This window comes from Hemiscyllium ocellatum, chromosome 26 (assembly GCF_020745735.1).
Source record: "Hemiscyllium ocellatum isolate sHemOce1 chromosome 26, sHemOce1.pat.X.cur, whole genome shotgun sequence".
In the NCBI taxonomy this organism is placed as follows: Eukaryota; Metazoa; Chordata; class Chondrichthyes; order Orectolobiformes; family Hemiscylliidae; genus Hemiscyllium; species Hemiscyllium ocellatum.
This window is the reverse complement of record NC_083426.1, coordinates 5799595-5819905: the sequence shown is the minus strand read 5'-3', so window position 1 is coordinate 5819905 and position 20311 is coordinate 5799595. Positions and strand designations below refer to the sequence as shown.

The 20311-nt window shown below is 43.6% G+C and overlaps 1 protein-coding gene across 2 annotated transcripts in view; it reads left to right on the top strand.

Moving 5' to 3' along the window:
- The window catches only part of kcnd3 (potassium voltage-gated channel, Shal-related subfamily, member 3), a 389518-nt gene that overhangs the window by 354514 nt on the left and 14693 nt on the right, over positions 1-20311 (top strand). The window contains exons 4-6 of one of the 2 annotated variants that reach the window (XM_060845057.1): positions 4220-4228; positions 4787-4867; positions 13780-13839. In XM_060845057.1, the coding sequence (XP_060701040.1) occupies positions 4220-4228; positions 4787-4867; positions 13780-13839 (150 nt within the window). The remainder of the gene's footprint in view (positions 1-4219; positions 4229-4786; positions 4868-13779; positions 13840-20311) is intronic. The other variant, XM_060845058.1, reaches the window with a different exon arrangement.

The window sequence follows — 20311 nt, the reverse complement described above, 5'->3', positions numbered from 1 at the left end:
TCATCAGACCCAAAACATTAACTCCGCTTTCCCTCCACAGATGGTACCAGAGCTGCTGAGTTTCTCCAGCGATTTGTTTTTGTGATATATAGCAGCAACTTCTTTTCGGTCAATATTCAGTAAATGTGTGTTTCACAACAACAAACAAAAGGCAGGAAAAAGTGATGGTACACTGAACTGGCAGGTTATGGGGTAATACGAAATTATAAACAAATAATCCGAAAACCCGAGATCCATTCCTGGTTCAGGTAGGAGAAGTTCCAGCTCCATGAACCTGACCTTGAAAAGCAGCTACCATTTTTGATGTGGGGTTGGGAAGATTGGAGTGGAATTCAGGACAGATGACCCAGGAAGACCCGAAGAGGAACTCTAGGCTAGAAGGTTTTGTATATTCTATGAACTCAGTGTAACGCTTGCCATCATACTCTGAACTTGTCACTATAACGTGAACACAAATAGATTTACCTGCAACAAAAGTTAATAACACATATCCGTCTCTATTCCACACACATACACATATAACTGTTCTGAAAAGGGGTCACTATATCCAAGGTGCAAGTCTGATTCCTCTCCACAGATGCTAGAAGGAAGCGAGGACTGCAGATACTGGAGATCAGAGTCAAAAAATGTAGCGCTGGAAAAGCACAGCAGGGCTTATGCCGGAAAAGTCAATTTTCCTGCTCCTCAGATGCTGCTTGACCTGCTGTGCTTTTCCAGCACCAAACGTTTCGATTTCACAAATACTGCCAGACCTGTTGAAGTTCTCCAGCAATTACTGTCCTTTTTCTGATTTCCAACATCTGCAGTTCTTTGGATTTTCGTTTACACATAGAATTTGTACCTTGCCCAATAACATTCTCAAATGTACCACATATTCCTCACTCTCATATATGGTATAGCTTTCAGAGGATCTCACAACCCTCATCATACCATGCTTTAATGTACTCCTCACTATATCATATTCAGACCTTTCTGAAATGTCTCCCTGCAATTTCCTGATACATCCTTCAGGCTAAGAGACCCTGCACAATCTTAGATTTAGCATCATACTCTAGATGTAGAAATAATGAGTGACACCTTACTAAATCATACATTAATGCAACAACTTTAGTAAATAATTAAAAATGAATAATGAGGAAGGAAGAAAAAGCAAGGGAAAAAGACAGAGAGAAAGAAAAAAAGGAAAGAAAGGAGAGAGAAAGCAAGAGGGATAGAAAGAGAGAACAAGGAAGACAAAGAAAGAGGGAAATATAAAAGATAACGTGAGCGAAAGAGAAAGGACCAGAGTCATTTTCTTGGCCAAAGAGTAAGTCCAAGTTGGCCAATTCAAGATGGCTCCTGAAAATACTTCCCATCAATCAAACTCCATCTCATGACACCATCTGTGGCTGGCAACCTCTTGTGTCAAAATTAGTCTTCAGCTTGATTTGTAGTTCATGTGTTATCAGATCAAAATCAGCCCGTTTCCTGCAATAGTTTGGGTTAAACATTAGTTACAAACCTGGCTTGCTTTGTTCAAATGGGAAGTAACCAGAGAAACTGAGTCCACATTAATAACATTACTACGGATTACATACAATGCCAAATCATAGAACAATCACAGTTAGTTTTAAATGAATACCTACTCAATAACATTTCAAAACAAAGTCATTACAGTTTGAGAGAGGCTCAAAATCAAATACAAAGCAGAAAGATATAGAATCATGAGTATTAATGATTGCAGATAGGCCATAACCTCTTCCCCTCGGTGCAACAGTGCTCACTCACTTGAATAAAGTTTGATATTCCCCAAACTCCTCATTAGTTCCAGTTGATGTAGTCTATTCCCCTCAAAGTAACTTCCTATGATCTGCCTCACACCCTGCAAAGTAATACTCGAACGCAGCCTCACTATCATCTTCAGATAAACCTCACTGCTGATCACAGTAAAAAAAACCTATCACGACTTTTTGAAATACTCCATACCCTTTGTTCTAACAGCCTGATGTAGCCCACATCTCTCAATTAGCTTCTCAAGTCCTCGACCAGCTTCGACCCTCAATGTCTTGACTTAAAGGCTTGAGGAGTGGTACCAAATGAGCCAGGTTGCATAGTGACACCTCCTCCAGCTTTGTAACATTCCTGACCAGGTTTAGCTATACAGAGGAACCTCAATTATCCGTCATTTGATCGTCCAAATATTGGATTATCGGGCAAGATCACAAGGTCCCAATGCTTGGCCAAACAATTTTGGCATTCGATTATCCGAAATTTGATTGACCGAACTAAATATTCCCTGCCTGTGTCCTTCAGATAATTGAGGTTCCTCTGTAAATAAAGAATGGTCAGGTTTATATGTAAATGAAGGCTGCTTTGGGTAATAAAGGAAGCATGAATCTATACCCTGCTGGAGGAGGTACACGATGCAGGAGATGGTTATCAACCAGGAAAAATATTGACAGCTAGGTCTTGAGGAGAATATGAATGTAATAATTAGGAACAGGTGTAGGCCATTCAGCCCATCAATTCCTCTCCACCATGTAAAATAATAATGGATGATCAAACATGTCAATGCCTTTTATACACATTATCCCCGTATACCATCGATGACCTGATGGTACCATAGGGAGCCATAGTTGACAAAGTATTATTAACAACCCTCTCCACAATTGTTATGTGCAGCTTGATGGTAACCATTCCATAAGGTAAAGAGTCAGGGATTCCATGAGCTATCACAGATTTGAACCATATTGTTGTCTTTATTCTATGCCTTACGCCACTCAGTCTAGCCAACTGAGCTATGCAACCAACCCCATCCCTACCTACACCCTAAGAGCATAAATAGCACCCTATAAAAAGACCATTCAATCCCTGGTCTCTGCCAGTCAATAAGATCATGGAACATGATCCACATTCCCATCTACTCTGACAGCCTTTGGTTCCATGGTCCAATAAGTGTTTACCTTCTTAAAGAAAATGCTTTCAAGAATGACAGTTTTAAAACTATGAGGGAATAGATAAGATGGAAGCAGGGAGGTTGTTTCCATTGGCAGGTGAAACTAGAACTGGGGGCATCACCTCAAAATAAGGGGGCAACAGAGTTAGGACCAAGCTGAGGAGGAACCTCTTCATCCAAAGGGTAGTGAATCTATGGAATTCCCTGCCCAGTGAAGCAGTTGAGGCTACCTTGTTGAATGTTTCTTTCAGGCAAAAATAGATCTTTGAACAGTAAAGGAATTAAGGGTTATGGTGAGAGGGTGGGTAAGTGGAACTGAGTCCATGAAAAGATCAGCCATGATCCCATTGAATGGTGGAGCAGGCTTGAAGAGCCAGATGGCCTACTCCTGCTCCTGGTTCTTATGTTCTTATGTTTCTTAGAAGAAGAGAAGGTTGAGAGGAATTTCAGAAGCCACGTGACACCAGGTTATACTACAATAGGTTTATTTGAAATCACAAGCTTTTAGAGCGCTGCTCCTTCATCAGGTGAAGCGACAACAGAGCAGCCCTCCAAAAGCTTGTGATTTCAAATAAATCTCTTGGACAATAGGTGCCGGTGTTGTGCACCCGCATCAATCAACCCCACCACCCCATCGCCAAACTCTTCAACTTCCCCTGCCACTCTGCTGAGAACATGGGCCTCCTCCATTGCCATGCCCTCACCACCCAACGCCTGGAGAAAGATTGCCTCATCTTCCGCCTCAGAAACCTCTAACCCAATGGCATCAATGTCGACTTCACCAGTTTCCTCATTCCCCTCCCCCCACCTTACCCCAGTACCAACTTTCCAACTCAGCACCGCCCTCATGACCTGTCCCATTTGTCAATCTTTCTTCCCACCTATCCGCTCCTCCCTCCCCTCCAACCTATCACCTTTACCCCACCTCCATCCACCTATTGCACTCTCAGCTACCTTCCCCCCAACCCCACCCTCCCATTTATCACTCCACCCCTAGGCTTCCAGCCTCATTCCTGAAGAAGGGCTTATGCCCGAAACGTTGATTCTCCTGCTCCTCGGATGCTGACTGACTTGCTGTGCTTTTCCAGCACCACGCTCTTGGCTTTAATCTCCAGCATCTGCAGTCCTCACTTTCTCCTACAATCTGATTTTATCCACTCCAGTTCAACACCGGCGCCTCCGCATCAGAGAGGCAATTTGACAGAGGTATTCAAAATCACAAGAGATCTGGACAGGATAGACAGAAAGGGATTGCTCCCTCTTAGTGCAAGGGACAAAAATCAGAGGACACCAGTTTAAAATGAATGGAAGTAGAACGAAAGGTGACATGGGGAAATCTTATCTACTTTGATTTGCCTACATTTCTGATCTGAGATTCACTACCTCAAACTCTCTTGGAGGTGGATTCAATCAGGAAGCTTTTAAAAAAGAAAAACAAAACGATTAAATTACCGTTGAATCCCAAAAGGACTGGCAGCTTCTGTGAGGAAGAAAGGTTCACGTTTTGAGTCCAGACACTCTTCATTAGCCCTCTGAACTCAAAGTATTAATGCTGTTTTCTCTCCACAGACGCTGGCAGATCTGCTGAGTTTCTCCAGCAATTTTGGTTTTTGTTTCAGATCTCCAGCATCTGCAGTTCTTTGGTTTGTCAATAGCTGAAGGGAAAGGGAAGTTGTCAGGTTTCAGGGAAAGGGCTGGGCTGGGGGAGCAGACTCATTTGCTCTTGCAGAGGGATGACATGGGTTCAGTAGGGCCAAATGGCCTCTTTCTGTAAACAGTAGCATTGATTTCAAATGTAATACAAACTGCTTCTTTATGATGCTGTCATTTCAGGACTCAGGCGATAAGGAGCAGCAGCAGTCTCTGAACAAGCCAGGCTCAGCTGTGGCGAGACAGCATCACCATCTGCTCCACTGCTTAGAGAGAACAACAGTAAGTCAACAGACCCCTTACCCCCCTCGTGCAGGTGCAGCTGAACACATGCTGTAGACGTTTGCCTTTGAGACTCCGGTGAAAATTGTATAGACTCTTGTTCAGCATTCCAACCTGTCAACATTACTTCAGAATGTTCCCTGGGGTCATGTCCATGGGAAATAAAGTCTAAAACACAAAACCTGTGTTCCTGTCTGTCAGGGAAGCAGGTGATGTACAATCTCCAACCTCTCTCAGTGGAGTCACTTTAATGTTTGGAAAAGGCTCAGCCATTTCTTTAATGTTCAAAGCCTCTCAGTCTAACATCTGACTGCATTAGGAGCCTATCTCCCAGCCTCAGCCTGAGTGGTTACTCTCTCTGGCCTTTTGATATGTTATTTTACACCTTGGTTTTAGAGACTCGTGGGGAGAAGCTGGGTTGGGGAGGGAGGTGGAGATGTTCCTACGTCCTGGGAACTTCTGGGAATTTTACAACTCGGCAGCAAAATCCACCTGACTCTCCTCCCCCCCCCACCCCCCCCACCACCACCTCCCCCCCATCCCCACCCCCACTGTCCCTTTGCCTTTGATCTAGACAGAACCTGAACAAACTTGTGACAAAACCCAGGAGGGATCAGTCACAACAAATGGATGTGGGCCACATCCTATCTTTGCTCTTTATCCTTTATTTAAAGGAGTTCAAACTTATAACCCATTTCCCAAGAAATACTCTGGGCAGAGTGGTTTTTAGAACAACATAGGAGGTGGCCAAACTAACAATCTCTGTCCCCCTCCTCCAAAGTGTTGGCTCCTGCTGGGCTCCAAACCCACAGATACTAGAAACCTCGTGCGTACCCCCACCAAGTGACCTGCTTTTAGGGGTGTGGAATATTCCATCCAACTCTCTGGTAGTCTCTCAAAGCTAGGAGGGCACAAAACACACTCTATGAAGAGCTTGCAACTTTCAACATGGGGAGGATATTTCACTGCAGCTACTATTCCATTCAGCTTAACCTCACTCTCCCTCTATCACTGCCTACATTGCATTTCAGTATCAATAACCTACTTGTTTGACCATGTTATAACCCTGACCATGTTTTCCCTTAACCATCAAGTGTGGGACTCAATCCCAAGATTCAGACCTAAGACACAGAAATGCTACCATTTACAACACATGTAGTGGGTGGCACGGTGGCACAGTGGTTAGCACTGCTGTCTCACAGCGCCTGAGACCCGGGTTCAATTCCCCACTCAGGCGACTGACTGTGTGGAGTTTGCACGTTCTCCCCGTGTCTGCGTGGGTTTCCTCCGGGTGCTCCAGTTTCATCCCACAGTCCAAAGATGTGCGGGCCAGGTGAATTGGCCATGCTAAATTGCCCCATAGTGTTAGGTAAGGGGTAAATGTAGGGGTATGGGTGGGTTGCGCTTCGGCGGGTCGGTGTGGACTTGTTGGGCCGAAGGGCCTGTTTCCACACTGTAAGTCTAATCTAATCCAAAAAAAATGTAGCTGGCTACTGAACATCTGGGGCTAGGTGAAGCCCAAACCTACCCCACCCTGACAGGACGTTTTACAACGAGAGATTCCAGATAATAATCAGAAGCTCCGCAAAGGCAGGGAACAGAAATCACAAGGTCAGACTGTTACAGCCACCGAAAGGTCTAGAGGACGCAGATATAAAATTAAACAAAAGGCAGAATTCAGGGCAGAAAGCAGGAGAAACATAGGATTTGTGGTGAATTGATTGGCCAAGTTAGTGATTGAAGCAGAGAGCACAATGATGTTTAGGAACAGGTTAGGGAGGTGATCAAAGTGACTGAGAGTGCAGTGATTTGGAACAAGGTGAATCTAGTCATTCACTAGCTGTTCCTCTGGAGGATCAACATCAGTACGACTGGATGGACTCACAGCTCATTTCATATTGTACAAACCCTATTTAATTCTCTGTTTTCCCCGCTTCCTGGACAAGAACTGTGCATGGAGGAGGTGGTGAGGACAGCAGATGATGGAGAGTCAGAGTCAATAAAGAGTGTTGCTGGAAAAGCACAGCAGGTCGGGCAGTATCTGAGGAGCAGAAAAGTTGACGTTTCGGGTATAAGCTCTTCATCAGGAATGTGGGGGGGTGGGGGATGGGGGCTGAGAGATAAATAGGGAGGTGGGGTGGAGCTGGTGAAAGGTAGCTGGGAAGGCGATAGGTGGATGCAGGTGGGGGATGATTGCAATAAGCAAAAGTGAGGACTGCAGATAATGGAAATCAGAGTCTAGATTGGAGTGGTGCTGGAAAAGCACAGCAGGTCAGGCAGCATCCATGGAGCAGGATAAAACGGCATTTCGGTGGTTTCAATAGTCAGTGGGAAGGGTGGAGTGGATAGATGAGGAGGAAGAAGGACAAGTTCCAGAGGGTGGATTTGAGTTCGATGGTTGGATCTGGGATGGGGTGGGGGAAGGGGAGATTTGGAAACTGGTGAATTGAATGTTGATGCCGTGTGGTGTAGGATTCTGAGGCAGAAGATGAGGTGATCTTCCTCCAGTTTGTGGGTGGTCTTGTTTAGGCTTTAGAGGGGATCCAGCATGAACATGTCATGGAGGAGTGGGAGGGGGAGTTGAAATGGTTGGCCACCAGAATGGGGTTGGTTGGTGCATATGGACCATATGAACCGGTCCCAGAGTTTACGCTTGGTCGCTGCAATGTAGAGGAGAACTGGAACATAGAGCATAGAACAAAGAACAGTACAGTACAATACAGACCCTTCAGCCCTTGATGTTGTGCTGAACCTTTTATCCTACTCTAAGATCAGACTAACCTACATACCCTTCATTTTACTATCATCCATGTGCCTATCCAAGAGTCGCTTAATGTCTCTAATGTCTCTGACTCCTCTACCACTGCTGGCAGTGCATTCCACGCACCCACCACTCTCTGTGTAAAGAACCTACCTCTGATATCTCCCCAAAAGCATTCTCCAATCACCTTAAGATTTTGACCCCTCATGATAGCCATTTCTGCCCTGGGGAAAAGTCTCTGGCTATCCACTCTATCTATGCCTCTCATCATCTTGTACACCTCTATCATCCTCCTTCACTCTAATGAAAAAAGCCCTAGCTCCCTCAACCTTTCTTCATAAGGCATGCCCTCCAGTCCAGGCAGCATCCTGGTTAGTCTCCTCTGCACCTTCTCTAAAGCTTCTTCATCTTTCTAAATGAGGCGACCAGAACTGAACACAATATTCCAAGTGTGGTCTAACTAGGGCTTTATAGAGCTGCACCATAATCTCGCAGCTCTTAAACTTAATCCCCCTGCTAATGAAAAGCAACACACCATATGCCTTCTTAGCAATCCTATCAACTTGGGTGACAACTTTGAGGGATCTATGGATATGGACCCCAAGATCCTTCTATTCCTGCACATTGCCTAGAATCCTGCCTTTAACCCTGTATTCTGCATTCAAATTCAACCTTCCAAAATGAATAATTTCCCACTTTTCCGGGTTGAACTCCTTCTGCCACTTCTCAGTCCAGCTCCGCGTCCTGTCAATGTCCCACTGTAACCTACAACAGCCCTCCACGCTATCCACCACTCCACCAACCTTTGTGTCATCAATAAACCTACTAACCCATCCTTCCACTTCCACATCCAAGTCATTTATAAAAATCACAAACAGCAGAGGTCCCAGAACTGAGACCTGCGGAACAGTATGGGGCATCAAACTCCAGGCTGAATACTTTCCTTCTACCACCGCCCTCTGTGGACCAGCCAAATCTGTATCCAGACAGCCAAATTTTCCTGTATCCCATGCCTCCTTACTTTCTGAATCAGCCTACCATGAGGAACCTTATCAAATGCCTTTCTAAAATCCATGTACACCACATCCACTCCTCTACCTTCATCAATGTATCTTGTCACATCCTCAAAGAATTCAATAAGGCTTGTGAGGCATGACCTACCCCTCACAAAGCCATGCTGACTATCTCTAATCAAGCTGTGTTTTTCCAAATAATCATAAATCCTGTCTCTCAGAATACTCTCCAATAATTTGCCCACCACCGACGTAATACTGACTGGTCTGTAATTCCCAGGGTTATCCCTATTCCCTTTCTTGAACAAGGGAATAACACTTGCCACCCTCCAATCATCTGGTACTACTCCAGTGGACAGTGAGGATGCAAAGATCATCGCCAAAGACACAGCAATCTCTCCCCTTGCCTAACGTAGTAACCTTGGGTACATCCCATCTGGCCCAAGGGGATTATCAATCCTCATGTTTTTTAAAATTTCCAGCACATCCTCCTTCTTAAGCACATGTTCAAGTGCATCAGCCTGTTTCATGCTGTCCTCACAAATGACAAGGTCCCTCTTAGTCACGAATATTGAAGCAAAGTATTTGTTAGGACCTCATCTATCTCCTCCAACTCCAGGCACGAGTTTCCTCCACTATCCCTGATTAGCCTTACCCTCACTATGACCATCCTCTTGTTCCTCATGTAAGGGTAGAATGCCTTGGGCTTTCCTTAATCCTACCCACCAAGGATTTTCCATGCTCCCCTTCTAGCTCTCCTAAGTCCATTCTTCAGTTCCTTCCTAGCTACCTGTGCATGACAACCACACAACCAAGTCAAAAGTTGATACATTCGGCACAAAGCCAGTTAAGTAACCATTAGACAAAAACAGTGAACAGAAATAAGTTGGCCTGGCAGGGGAACTGATTCTATGAAGTTCCCGGCTGACCTCGTTACAATTATGACAGCGATGAGCTGCCCTCTTGAACTGCTGCAGTCCATGTGCTGTAGATAGACCCACAATGTTGTTAGGAAGTGAGATCCAAGATTTTGACCCAATGGTAGTGAATGAATGGTGATAGTTTTCCAAGTTAGGATGGTGTGAGGCTCTGAGAGGGACTTTGCAGTAAGTTAGTGTATTCTGAGGGGAGTTGTTGCAATTTTCTTTAAAATAGATGCTCAAAGCCAATGCTATGCTCCAAAGCCTCAGACCCTGGAAGAGATGGTTATCAAAACTGAGGCTCAGACAGAACTGTCAGAGTAGCAGACGGACTTGATCAGGCTCACTATTCCCCGGGAAAGTATTTAGATTGTGTCTCCTCTGTGGATATGTGTTAGTCTAGTCTCATCCGACGTAAATCAAAGGCTTAAAATGACCAGCTGTAGAGAATAACACCATCAAATGTGCTGCGGATAGATTAGGTACTACAAATTAATGCATTTAACACATTAACAATGCTGAACCCCTCTGGGTTGTGTTAATATTCAGCAGCCTGTCACTCCAGTGAGACGTAACATTTAAATGATGAAAAGGAGAAAGCACAGGGAGAACAAATTCTTTTCAAACCCCCCCTTCATTCAATTCCAAGTAGTCTAATTTAAAGTGGCTTAATTTGTAAAGACCAATTTTCAAACCTTTGGCAAGAAACTCTCATGTTGGTCTTGTTTACACTGCTTTATTCTGCTTAATAGATAACTCAAACATTTTTAGTCACGAAACAATTTTTAAATTGTAAGCCATAGGAGCAAAATTTCTCAATGTGAGTAAAAAGGAGACTTCATAGCAGCGTGGGGGGATTATAGGAACTCCCGTTTCTGGATCTTTTAATTGTTTCATTATCTCCCTCATGTTCAATTTTACTAAAATAATCACTCTCCAACATCCATCCAGTGTTTTACCTGAGCCGCAACGGTGGCCATTAATGCTTCTTATACTGCACTGTTCATTAAATTTTATTTAAAATATATTCATTTTGTGCGGTGTGTGTGTCGCTAGCTGGCCAGCATTTATTGCCAGTCACTAGTTGCCCTTTGAGAAGGTGGGGGTGAGAGGTCTTCTTGAACCACTGCAGTGCATGTGTTGTAGGTAGACCCGCAATGCCCTGAGGGAGGGAATTCTAGGATTGTGACCCAGAGACACTGAGGGAACAGTGATATATTTCAAAGTCAGGATGGTGAGTGGCTTGGAGGGAAACTTGCAGGGTTGGTGTTCCCATGTATCTGTGGCCCTTGTCCTTCTACATGGAAGTGATAGTGGGTCTGGAAAGTGCTGTCTGAGGATCTTTGGTGAATTTCTGCAGTGCATCTTGTAGATAGTATACACTGCTGCTACAGAGCGCCGACGGTGGAGGGAATGGATGTTTGTGGATCTTGTTGACTGAGGTAGCAGGGATGGTAGGAATGACTGCTAGACTCCCAGAAGTAAAGGTCACGTGCAAAGGACAATAAAGCTGCTCTGTCATTAGAGACAAGGTGGAGAGATGACTGGTGGGGAGCTTATCCTGAGGGTCATTGCACCTCTGGCATGGGGTGAGGTTGGGAAGGTGAGACCTTCACAGTCACCTCAGCTAGTGCGGGAACCAATAGATTATTATTAGGAAACCAGAGTTCAACATCACCACAAACCAGATATTAAATGTGTGAGTGGCATGTGTGTGTTACATGGAAGGGAATACATCAAGTTTGAGGGAGCTGGGTTTAAGCCACACACGCTCCACGAGTGTGTAATCACATCTTTGAACTGGTTGATTAGAAAACATTATGGCAGGCTTGGAGAGAAAATGAATTGTTGATCCTGACAATATCCCAGGGTAAAGAATGTGTGTCCCTGTGCAGACATGTGCGTGCATGTTACTGCTTGTCAATGTATACAGGTATTTCCGTGTGAATTTCTGCGGTGCAGTTAACTTTTATACTAAATTACACCTAAGTTGGAAGGTCCTTGAATTATGAAGAGAGGTATTTGCAAGTTTAGTGGGATATTGTCACATCTAATAGGCATGGGCCAGTTGAAAGGGTTGAATATGTAAATTGTCCAATGATTTTTATTAAGCATATTACGAGGACTGTGTTAAGCTATAGGAATGTATTCTTATTACACATATATGCATCAATAAATTCACATGTGCTTATTGCCATATGTGTATCTTTGTGCAAATGTGTGTCTGTGTGGACAATGGCACAGAGCAAAATTGAGCTGGGCTGTGGGGCTCTGTCAGTGTCTACTGTCAGCTACAAGTAAATGAACCAGTTTGGAATGAGGTCCTGAAAACTGGAGTTGGCTCCTGAGCCAAGACTATTCAAGAAGTGAGGACAAGATTAGGAAAAATTCAATAGCAAAGTACAAACGTGTACAGCACCGTGACCTCTGCACTGTTTAGTTGTAGGTGTAGTCTGCATAATGTAATTCTCACTTATAAACCTATTAAAGTCCATTTTATGTCATAGAAAGAGATGGATTGCCAAACAGAAATGGACTCAGCATTCTCAGGGGCGGCTGCTATCGCTGGCTAAGTGTCTTCTAATGCATTTTATGTTCTAGTTTGATTTTAATAAAATTTGTGCACAGCATAAATCGAAATCAAGAGCCAGTGAGAATAGCTCTATGTGTTAATGGTGTCCATTAATGCTTATCACACTTTATATTCCTATTATTTGATACAGTCCCAACAATTTGCTCATGAACAACATTGGACAATTTACTTTCTCAACCCTTTTAATTGCCCAAGACTGCTAAATGTGGCAATATCCCCTTATAGTTGCAAATACCTCTCTTCATAATTCAGGGACCTTCCCACTTAGGCCTGATTTAGTATAAAAGCACCATAACAAGTGTGAACAATTATTGAATATATATAGCAGCCTGCAACTGTCAGAGCTGCAAGCACTCAGTTGTTTGCACTCCTCTCCTTGTAATGAAGGCTATGGCTGTATTTTGAATTGCTATAGAACCATTAGTATTCACTGTTATTATACAGTAAAACAGGAAGCAACATCTGACAATCATACACAGGGTATTAATTGCAGAAATTCAGATGTTACTATCAGGGATCCTCATTCCTCTGCAAGATGCTTCCTGTCGGCCATAGATGTGAAGAATCAGTGTGACATCACTACGTTAGCAGGAACTTCACATTTCTCTTTTAAAAAATAACGCCGAACAGATTACCCTTTGCTGAATGAAACATCACTGTGGTTTAATGATGCACCACACAGAGATTCCTCTAACTGAAGTCCACAACTTGGTGTTACTCTGCTCAGTCCTTGGAAATTCCACACAGCTCTACATGAGTACACTTTTAAGGGGATGTAGTTTGTGTCCAGTGTCCTCCCTGTGCAGCAATCCAGCAATATTCCCAGCACCTCAGAGGGAACATTGGTTCCAGACCACAACTACTCACAAACAACCTCTCAGGTCCTGACAAACTGATATTTAAGTTTCTGGAATGCCAAATTTCTCCACTCCATTATGTTAAAAAAGCAAGTTTAGAAAAAAATACTATTTCACCATGTGCCTTAATCTCACATACATGTCAATCTTTATTTCACTCTCTGTAAAAGTTTAGAAGGTGAATACACAAACCTGATTTGTTATTTGCTGCTTTCTTTGTGAATTGGCAGCTCATTCCTATTTACTGGATGGATGCTAGAGATCTCTGACTGGCACCGAATGAAATCAAAGGGAGGAAAAGTCACACCACAAAGATAACTTAAGCACAAAATCCAAACCTATAACTTGAAGTTATAACAATATTTCATGGACAAAATTATGGTATCTGTGTCTGGATAAATTTGTACGGACAGTAATTGAGATGGTGATTGGAATCAAAGAATATTATCATGAGCTATACCCACTCCAATCTCCATAGTTACAGGTCATTCTGCTATAACGCATGTTTAATCATGCAAATTGGCTGTAACGCAACTGAAGAATTTAGACTGTCATTTGTACAATGTGTACTTTCCTTACCTGTATTGGCTATAATGTGATTCTGTTCCCATTGGTTTAAATGGTGCAGAGATTTCTCTTATAACACGAGATCACACAAGAACGGAACTACCGTGTTAGGTCGGAACTGACTGTACAACACTAAGGTCAATACTTGAAATTCAAAACTGTACCACAGTGTTTTCATTTGGTCTTCTGTTGGTGCTGCAGGGACTGTCTTACCTGTTGGATGATCCCCTTCTATCAATCCGAACATCTGCTTCAACCAAGGTAAGTCTTCTACTTTTTGTAATTACACCAGAGGACAGACGTTGAAGTATCATCTCTCCATGAACACTCATGTGACATTACCACCTCCTTTCTATTTGACCAATGTGACTTTGGTTACTGCACTGATGTGTGACATTATCAAACTCTGGGGAAATCGATCTATTGAGGGTCTCAGCTCATTCTGCCTTCATTACCGCATTTAAAATAATTGGTATTATTTTAAGAAATCGTGCAGTGGTATTCTCTACCCTATTTAAAAACAGCAAGCTGCATTTGTATTGCACCTTTACCACTATAAAATGTGCCCCTGCACTTCATAACAGCCACTGTTCAAAAAAATATTGAGCCACCTTTGGAGTTTATAAGATGGATGACTGAAGTGCTAGGTTTTATGGAATAGCTTCCAGAGAAGAGGGAGATAGAGATGGGCAGGGTCTAAGGGATAGGAGTCCAGAGTTCGGTGGTGCAAGTCACATCTGCTAATCGTAAAAGTAATAAAATTGGAGGTTAACAAGAAACAGGGATTGGAAGAGCGCAGTGATTTCAGAGGGTTGTATGCGAGCTGGTGCATGTGGAACTATGCCTCAGGATTTCAGCACAGTAACAGAGCGAGCGAGAGAGAGAGAGAGAGAGCAGAAGACTGTAGAGCAAAAACAATAGAGATGAACAAGGACAGAGCTTTTCAAAACATCTGACAAGCAGACATGCATTTCTACTGAAAAATGTCATCCTTTAGTGAACAATCAAAGAGCATAACATTTTGTCTCTATAAAAAATGTCTTCATTATTCTTCAGAGAATGGAGACTCAAAGAGTTCGTTGTTTTACTATGAATAGAAAACTAAGTCTTTATTAACACAAGTCAACATTTGCCAAATTTTCGCATTGAGTGAATGATCTGGGACATCCTATGTGTTCAACTCTCCTTCTGCTCATTACTAAAACCTGGGCATCATCAGCAGGGCCAGCATTTATCGCTCGTCCCTATCGCCTTTGGGAAGGTGATGGTGAGCTGCCACCTTGAACCACTGCAGTCCATGTGTTATATTCCATACATTAACTGTATTTAAACAGAATTTAAGTCCACATTTTTATGGAGATTTATTTCAATTTACTACGCTCCATAAAGCTGAAACCCCACTAATGACTGGCTCCCTGTATTTATATGACCAACTCAGACCCAATTAATTCTTAATTAATATATCTGCCACCTATCCTCTCATTCCACTAGGTCTCAGGGATTCTTCCTGACTTTATTAAATGATAATACTCAGGATGTAAGGATGGCTGGTGTAAGGGTGGCACAATGGCTCAGTGGTTAACACTGCTGCCTCACTGTGCCAAGGCCCCAAGTTCATTTGCAGCCTTGGGCAACTGGCTGTGTGGAGTTTGCATGTTCTTCCCTGTGTCTATGTGGGCTTCCTCCAGTTGCTCTCATTTCCTCCTACTGTCCAAAGATGAAGTCACACTACCAGGTTAGAGTCCAACAGGTTAATTTGAAATCACAAGCTTCCGGAGTGCTGCTCCTTTGTCAGGTGAAGTCACTATAATCTGGTGTTGTGTGATTTCTGACCTTGCCCACCCCGGTCCAACACTGGCACCTTCACATCATGGCAGTCAATGATGTGCAAGTTAAGTGGAATAGCCTGGGAAATGCAGGGTTACGGGGATGGGGTGAGTCTGGGTGTGATGCAATTCAGAGGGTCACTATGGACTTAATGGGCTGAATGGCCTGCTTCCATACAGTAGGGGATCTATGACATCCACAATGCTATTAGGACCGGAATTCCAGGATTTTGATACAGTGAGAGTGAAGGAACAGCAATATATGTTTCAGGACAGGACGGTGTATAGTTTTTAGGGGAACTTGCTCAAGGTGGTGTTCCCATGTATCCTATGCCCTTGTCCTTGTAGCTGATAAAGTTTATATTCTTGGAAGGTGCTGTTGAAGGAGCCTTGGTCAGTTGTTGCAACGCTTCTTGTACTCTCCACCAGGAGTGAAGGTGGTGTATGGGATGGTGTTGTTCCCCTCTACATATGGATGACCCTGCTGAGTGAAAGATGAAAAACTTCAACAGGTTTTCGGCAAGACTCAATCAATCTCATTTCCCCTTGCTCTTCCATCGTTGTTCTGTATTTGATTCCCTTCAAATATGTTTTCCAATTCCCTTTTGAAAGCTGCTGTTGGCTCTTCTTCCACTATCCTTTCAGGCAATGCCTAACAACACACGCAAACAAAAAATCCTCAACAAATACAAAGAATGCTGAAGAAACTCAGCAGGTCTGTGAAGAGAGAACGATGGTTTACATTTCAAGTCCTGTATGATTCTTCTTCAGAACACTCTTTCTCCTGAAAATTCCTCATGCTTTCTTTGCTAATTACCCTAACCCTGGGTCCTCTGGTTATCAGAGCTGAAAATGTGTTGCTGGAAAAGTGCAGCAGGTCAGGCAGCATCCAAGGAACAGGAGATTCGACGTTTCGGGCATAAGCCCTTCTTCAGGAATTCCTGAAGTAGGGCTTATGCCCGAAACGTCGAATCTCCTGTTCCTTGATGCTGCCTGACCTGCTGCACTTTTCCAGCAACACATTTTCAGCTCTGATCTCCAGCATCTGCAGACCTCACTTTCTCCTCCTCTGGTTATCAACCCTGCAGCCAAAGCAAACAGTCTCTCCTCAGTGGTAGCTCAGTGGTTAGCACTGATGCCTCACTGGGCCTGGGTTCAAATCCAGCCTCAGGCAACTGTGTGAAGTTGGCACATTCTCCCCATGTCTGCGCAGGTTTCCTCCGGGTTTTCCAGTTTCGTCCCACAATCCAATGATGTGCGGGTTAGGTGAACTGACTATGCTAAATTGCCCATAATTCCAGGGATGTGTAGGTGTATTAGGTGTATTAGCCTTGGGAAACACAGGGTTACAGGGATGGGTCTGGGTGGGATGCTGTTCGGAGGGTTGGTATGGCCTTGTTGGGCCGAATAGCCTGTTTCCACACATTCTATTCTAAATACATTCAGGATTTTGAAAAATTCTAACAAACCTCTGCCTAATTATTTTTTGCACAAAGAATAGCTCACCGTCTCTAATTTCTCAAAGGAAACAAAGTCCCTCATTACTGGTACCTGTCCAGTGAATGTCTTGCACTTAAACGCTGTGCAGCAAAATGCAGATTTTGTTGATGTTTCAGTGACAGTAAGAAAGAAGCATTAAAACTGTTCACTCACTCATATGGACATACACACAAATACAGAAGCATGCCCACATATACACATGCAAACACACAATAGATAAAGTGCAAATAGACATTTATATACAAGCAAGTACCTACATAGACCTACAACACAAAATTCCCGTAAATCACATAGAATCACACAGCATTGAAAGAGCCCACTGGCCACGTCATACCCATCCAACTCTTAGAAAGAGCCATCCAGTCAATCCCATTCCCCATTGCAATTTTCCCACAACCTAGCAAATTTCTCCTTTTGTGGGCGGCACAGTGGCACAGTGGTTAGCACTGCTGCCTCACAGCGCCTGAGACCCGGGTTCAATTCCCGACTTAGGCGACTGACTGTGTGGAGTTTGCACGTTCTCCCCGTGTCTGCGTGGGTTTCCTCTGGGTGCTCCGGTTTCCTCCCACAGTCACAAAGATGTGTGGGTCAGGTGAATTGGCCATACAAAATTGCCCGTAGTGTTAGGTAAGGGGTAAATGTAGGGGTATGGGTGGGTTGCGCTTCGGCGGGTCGGTGTGGACTTGTTGGGCCGAAGGGCCTGTTTCCACACTGTAAGTAATCTAATCTAATCAAATATTCATCAAATCCCCTTTTGAGTTGAACTTAAACCTGCTTCCACCTTAAGGCAGTGCATTCCAGATTAGAATAATTTAGAATGTAAAACACTTCTCCCAATTTCCTTCTTTGATTTTTCCAATTGCTTCTAAGTGCCAGTTTGTCCTGAATTATTACTCACTGTGTGAACAGGGGAACAAACACTCAGAATTAGGAAGGTTTTCAGAGAATGGCTAACACTTGGACTAATCCATCTGGTAGAAATTCAGATACGATTTAGTTTAATATTCCAGTTGATTGACTGACCCCAATGCTGTCCTCACGCCTTCTTGTTCCACAATCCTCCTTTCTCCAGAAACATATCTGCTCACACCTTGAAACCATTCCCTATGTTTCAGTGGTTTTCCACATGGCTGTGATGGGAGACATGCTGGTAAGGTCATGGTGGTAATGCCACTAGCACTAGTAATTCACTAGGTGTAGGGTAATACTCTGTGAATAGGAATTCAAATCTACCATGACATCTGGCATAATTTAAACTCAACAAATAAATTTAGAATTGCAAGCTATTCTGTAATGGTGAATATGAAATTATCATTATTAAGATAAACCATCTGGTTCAATAATGTCCTTCGTGGAGGAATACTCTGCAATCTTATGGTAGCAGGTCAGATTCAATGGGCTGAATGGCCTACTTCTATTGTGTTTTATGGTGTTAGCAGGGAGGGAATCAAGAGGTAAGGGGGAAAAAGCAGGAAATTCAGGTTGAGGATTATTAGCTCAGCCATGATCTTATTGAATGGGGGAGCAGATTCGATGGGTCGAATGGTCTACTTCAGCTCCAACATGTTATGGTTTGGCCAACAACTGACTTCAGACCCATAGTAACGTGGCTGTTCTTAACAGCGTTCTTAAAAAGCCTATCAGGCCACTTCATTCAAGGGGAGTTAGAGATGGGTAATAAATGCAGGCCTTGACACTGACACCCACATCTCATGAAAGTAATAAGATATTTGAAACCCTTTGCTTGAAATGTTTCTGTGAATTTCCTTGTAGGAGACAGGAACTTTCTAGTATTTCTGTTGCATGTAAAAACACGAGGAATCCTCCAATATTACCTGAAAATCCTTCTTTTCACCATTTCTATTGATGAAGTTGATCAATAGTCATCACATTTTGGGGACTCTACTTTACTTTTCACACTCTGGGCATAAAGATAACATTCAGCCCAATCCCAATCACTGCCAATCCATTCCAGTCCACCTCACCCCAACGCAGTCTATCCCAACACAGCCCATTCCATCTTGTTCCCTCCCTCTCTAGGCTGACCCATGCCAACGTATTACATCTGATCACACACACACACCGCACAATCCAACTCACCCCAGATTTTCTCAAGCCACCCCATTTATTTTCTCACCAACTCACCTCAGTCCACTCCTATCCCACCCCACCATCTGAAAACTCACCCCTTTCGAGACCTCTTCATGCAACATCCTCTATCCAATCCCATCCCAATCCATTCCATTCTGATCCTCACCGTACCATTCCTCTCACACTTTACCAGTTGCCCATAGGCAATGCCAAAACTCTCCTCCCTCAATCTTCCTTCTCCTTTATGTTACTAGCTTATATTACCAGATCACCTGTGTGAAGCTAAGAAAGGAACTTACCAACAACATCAATCATTCCTAAGACAGCCACAGTGCAGTAGTGGGTCACATAAAATATGACATTGTGAGAAAATAGCTTTCAATCTAACTACCAGGGGAATGTTTTGACTTCACCAAAGTAACTGTTCTATTTCCAGATGTGTATACCCTTTATTCAGATTCAAGAGCAGGATGAATTAAATGAATGCTGTGTTCTGTAGCTAGCAGAGTGCTTGAAATAGTTTTTGATTTAAAGGGACATTCATAAGAGTAAATTCATCAATATCAAGACAAAATATTGCAGAAATTCGAAATAAGCACAAACAAATTCAGGCAGAGTGGATTTGGCAGAACCTGTGGAGAGAGAAACGGAATTAACATTTCAGGTCAATGACTCTTCATCAGAGTTCGGATCAGATCATCGACCTGTAGCATGAACACTTTTTTTTAAATTCACTCACATGATGTGGGTGTCGCTGGCTGGGCTAGCACTTATTGCCTGTCCCTAGTTGCCCCCTTGAGAAGGTGGGGGTGAGCTGCCTTCTTGAACTGCTGCAGTCCACCTGCTGTGGGTTGACCAACAATGCCCTTAGGGAGGGAATTCTAGGATTGTGACCCAGCAACAGTGAAGGAACGGCGATATATTTCCAAGTCAGGATGGTGAGTGGCTAGAGGAGATTGCTTGCAGGTGGTGGTGTTCCCATGTATTTTCTGTCCTTGCCCTTCTAGATGGAAATGGTTGTGGGTTTGGAAGGTGCTGTCTCAGGGTCTTTGGCAAGCTTCTGGAGTGCACAGTAAGAGCACACTGTCGCTCCTGAGCATCAGTGATAAAGGAAGTGTATGTTTGTGGATGTGGTGCCAATCAAGTGGGGGCTGCTTTGTCCTGGATAGTGTCAAGCTTCTTGAGTGTTGTTGGAGCTGCACCCATCCAGGCAACAGGGAAGTATTCCATCACACTCCTGACTGTGTTGTGTAGATGGTGAACAGGCTTGGCTGAGTCAGGAGGAATGACTCACGATTTCTCTCCCCAGATGCTAT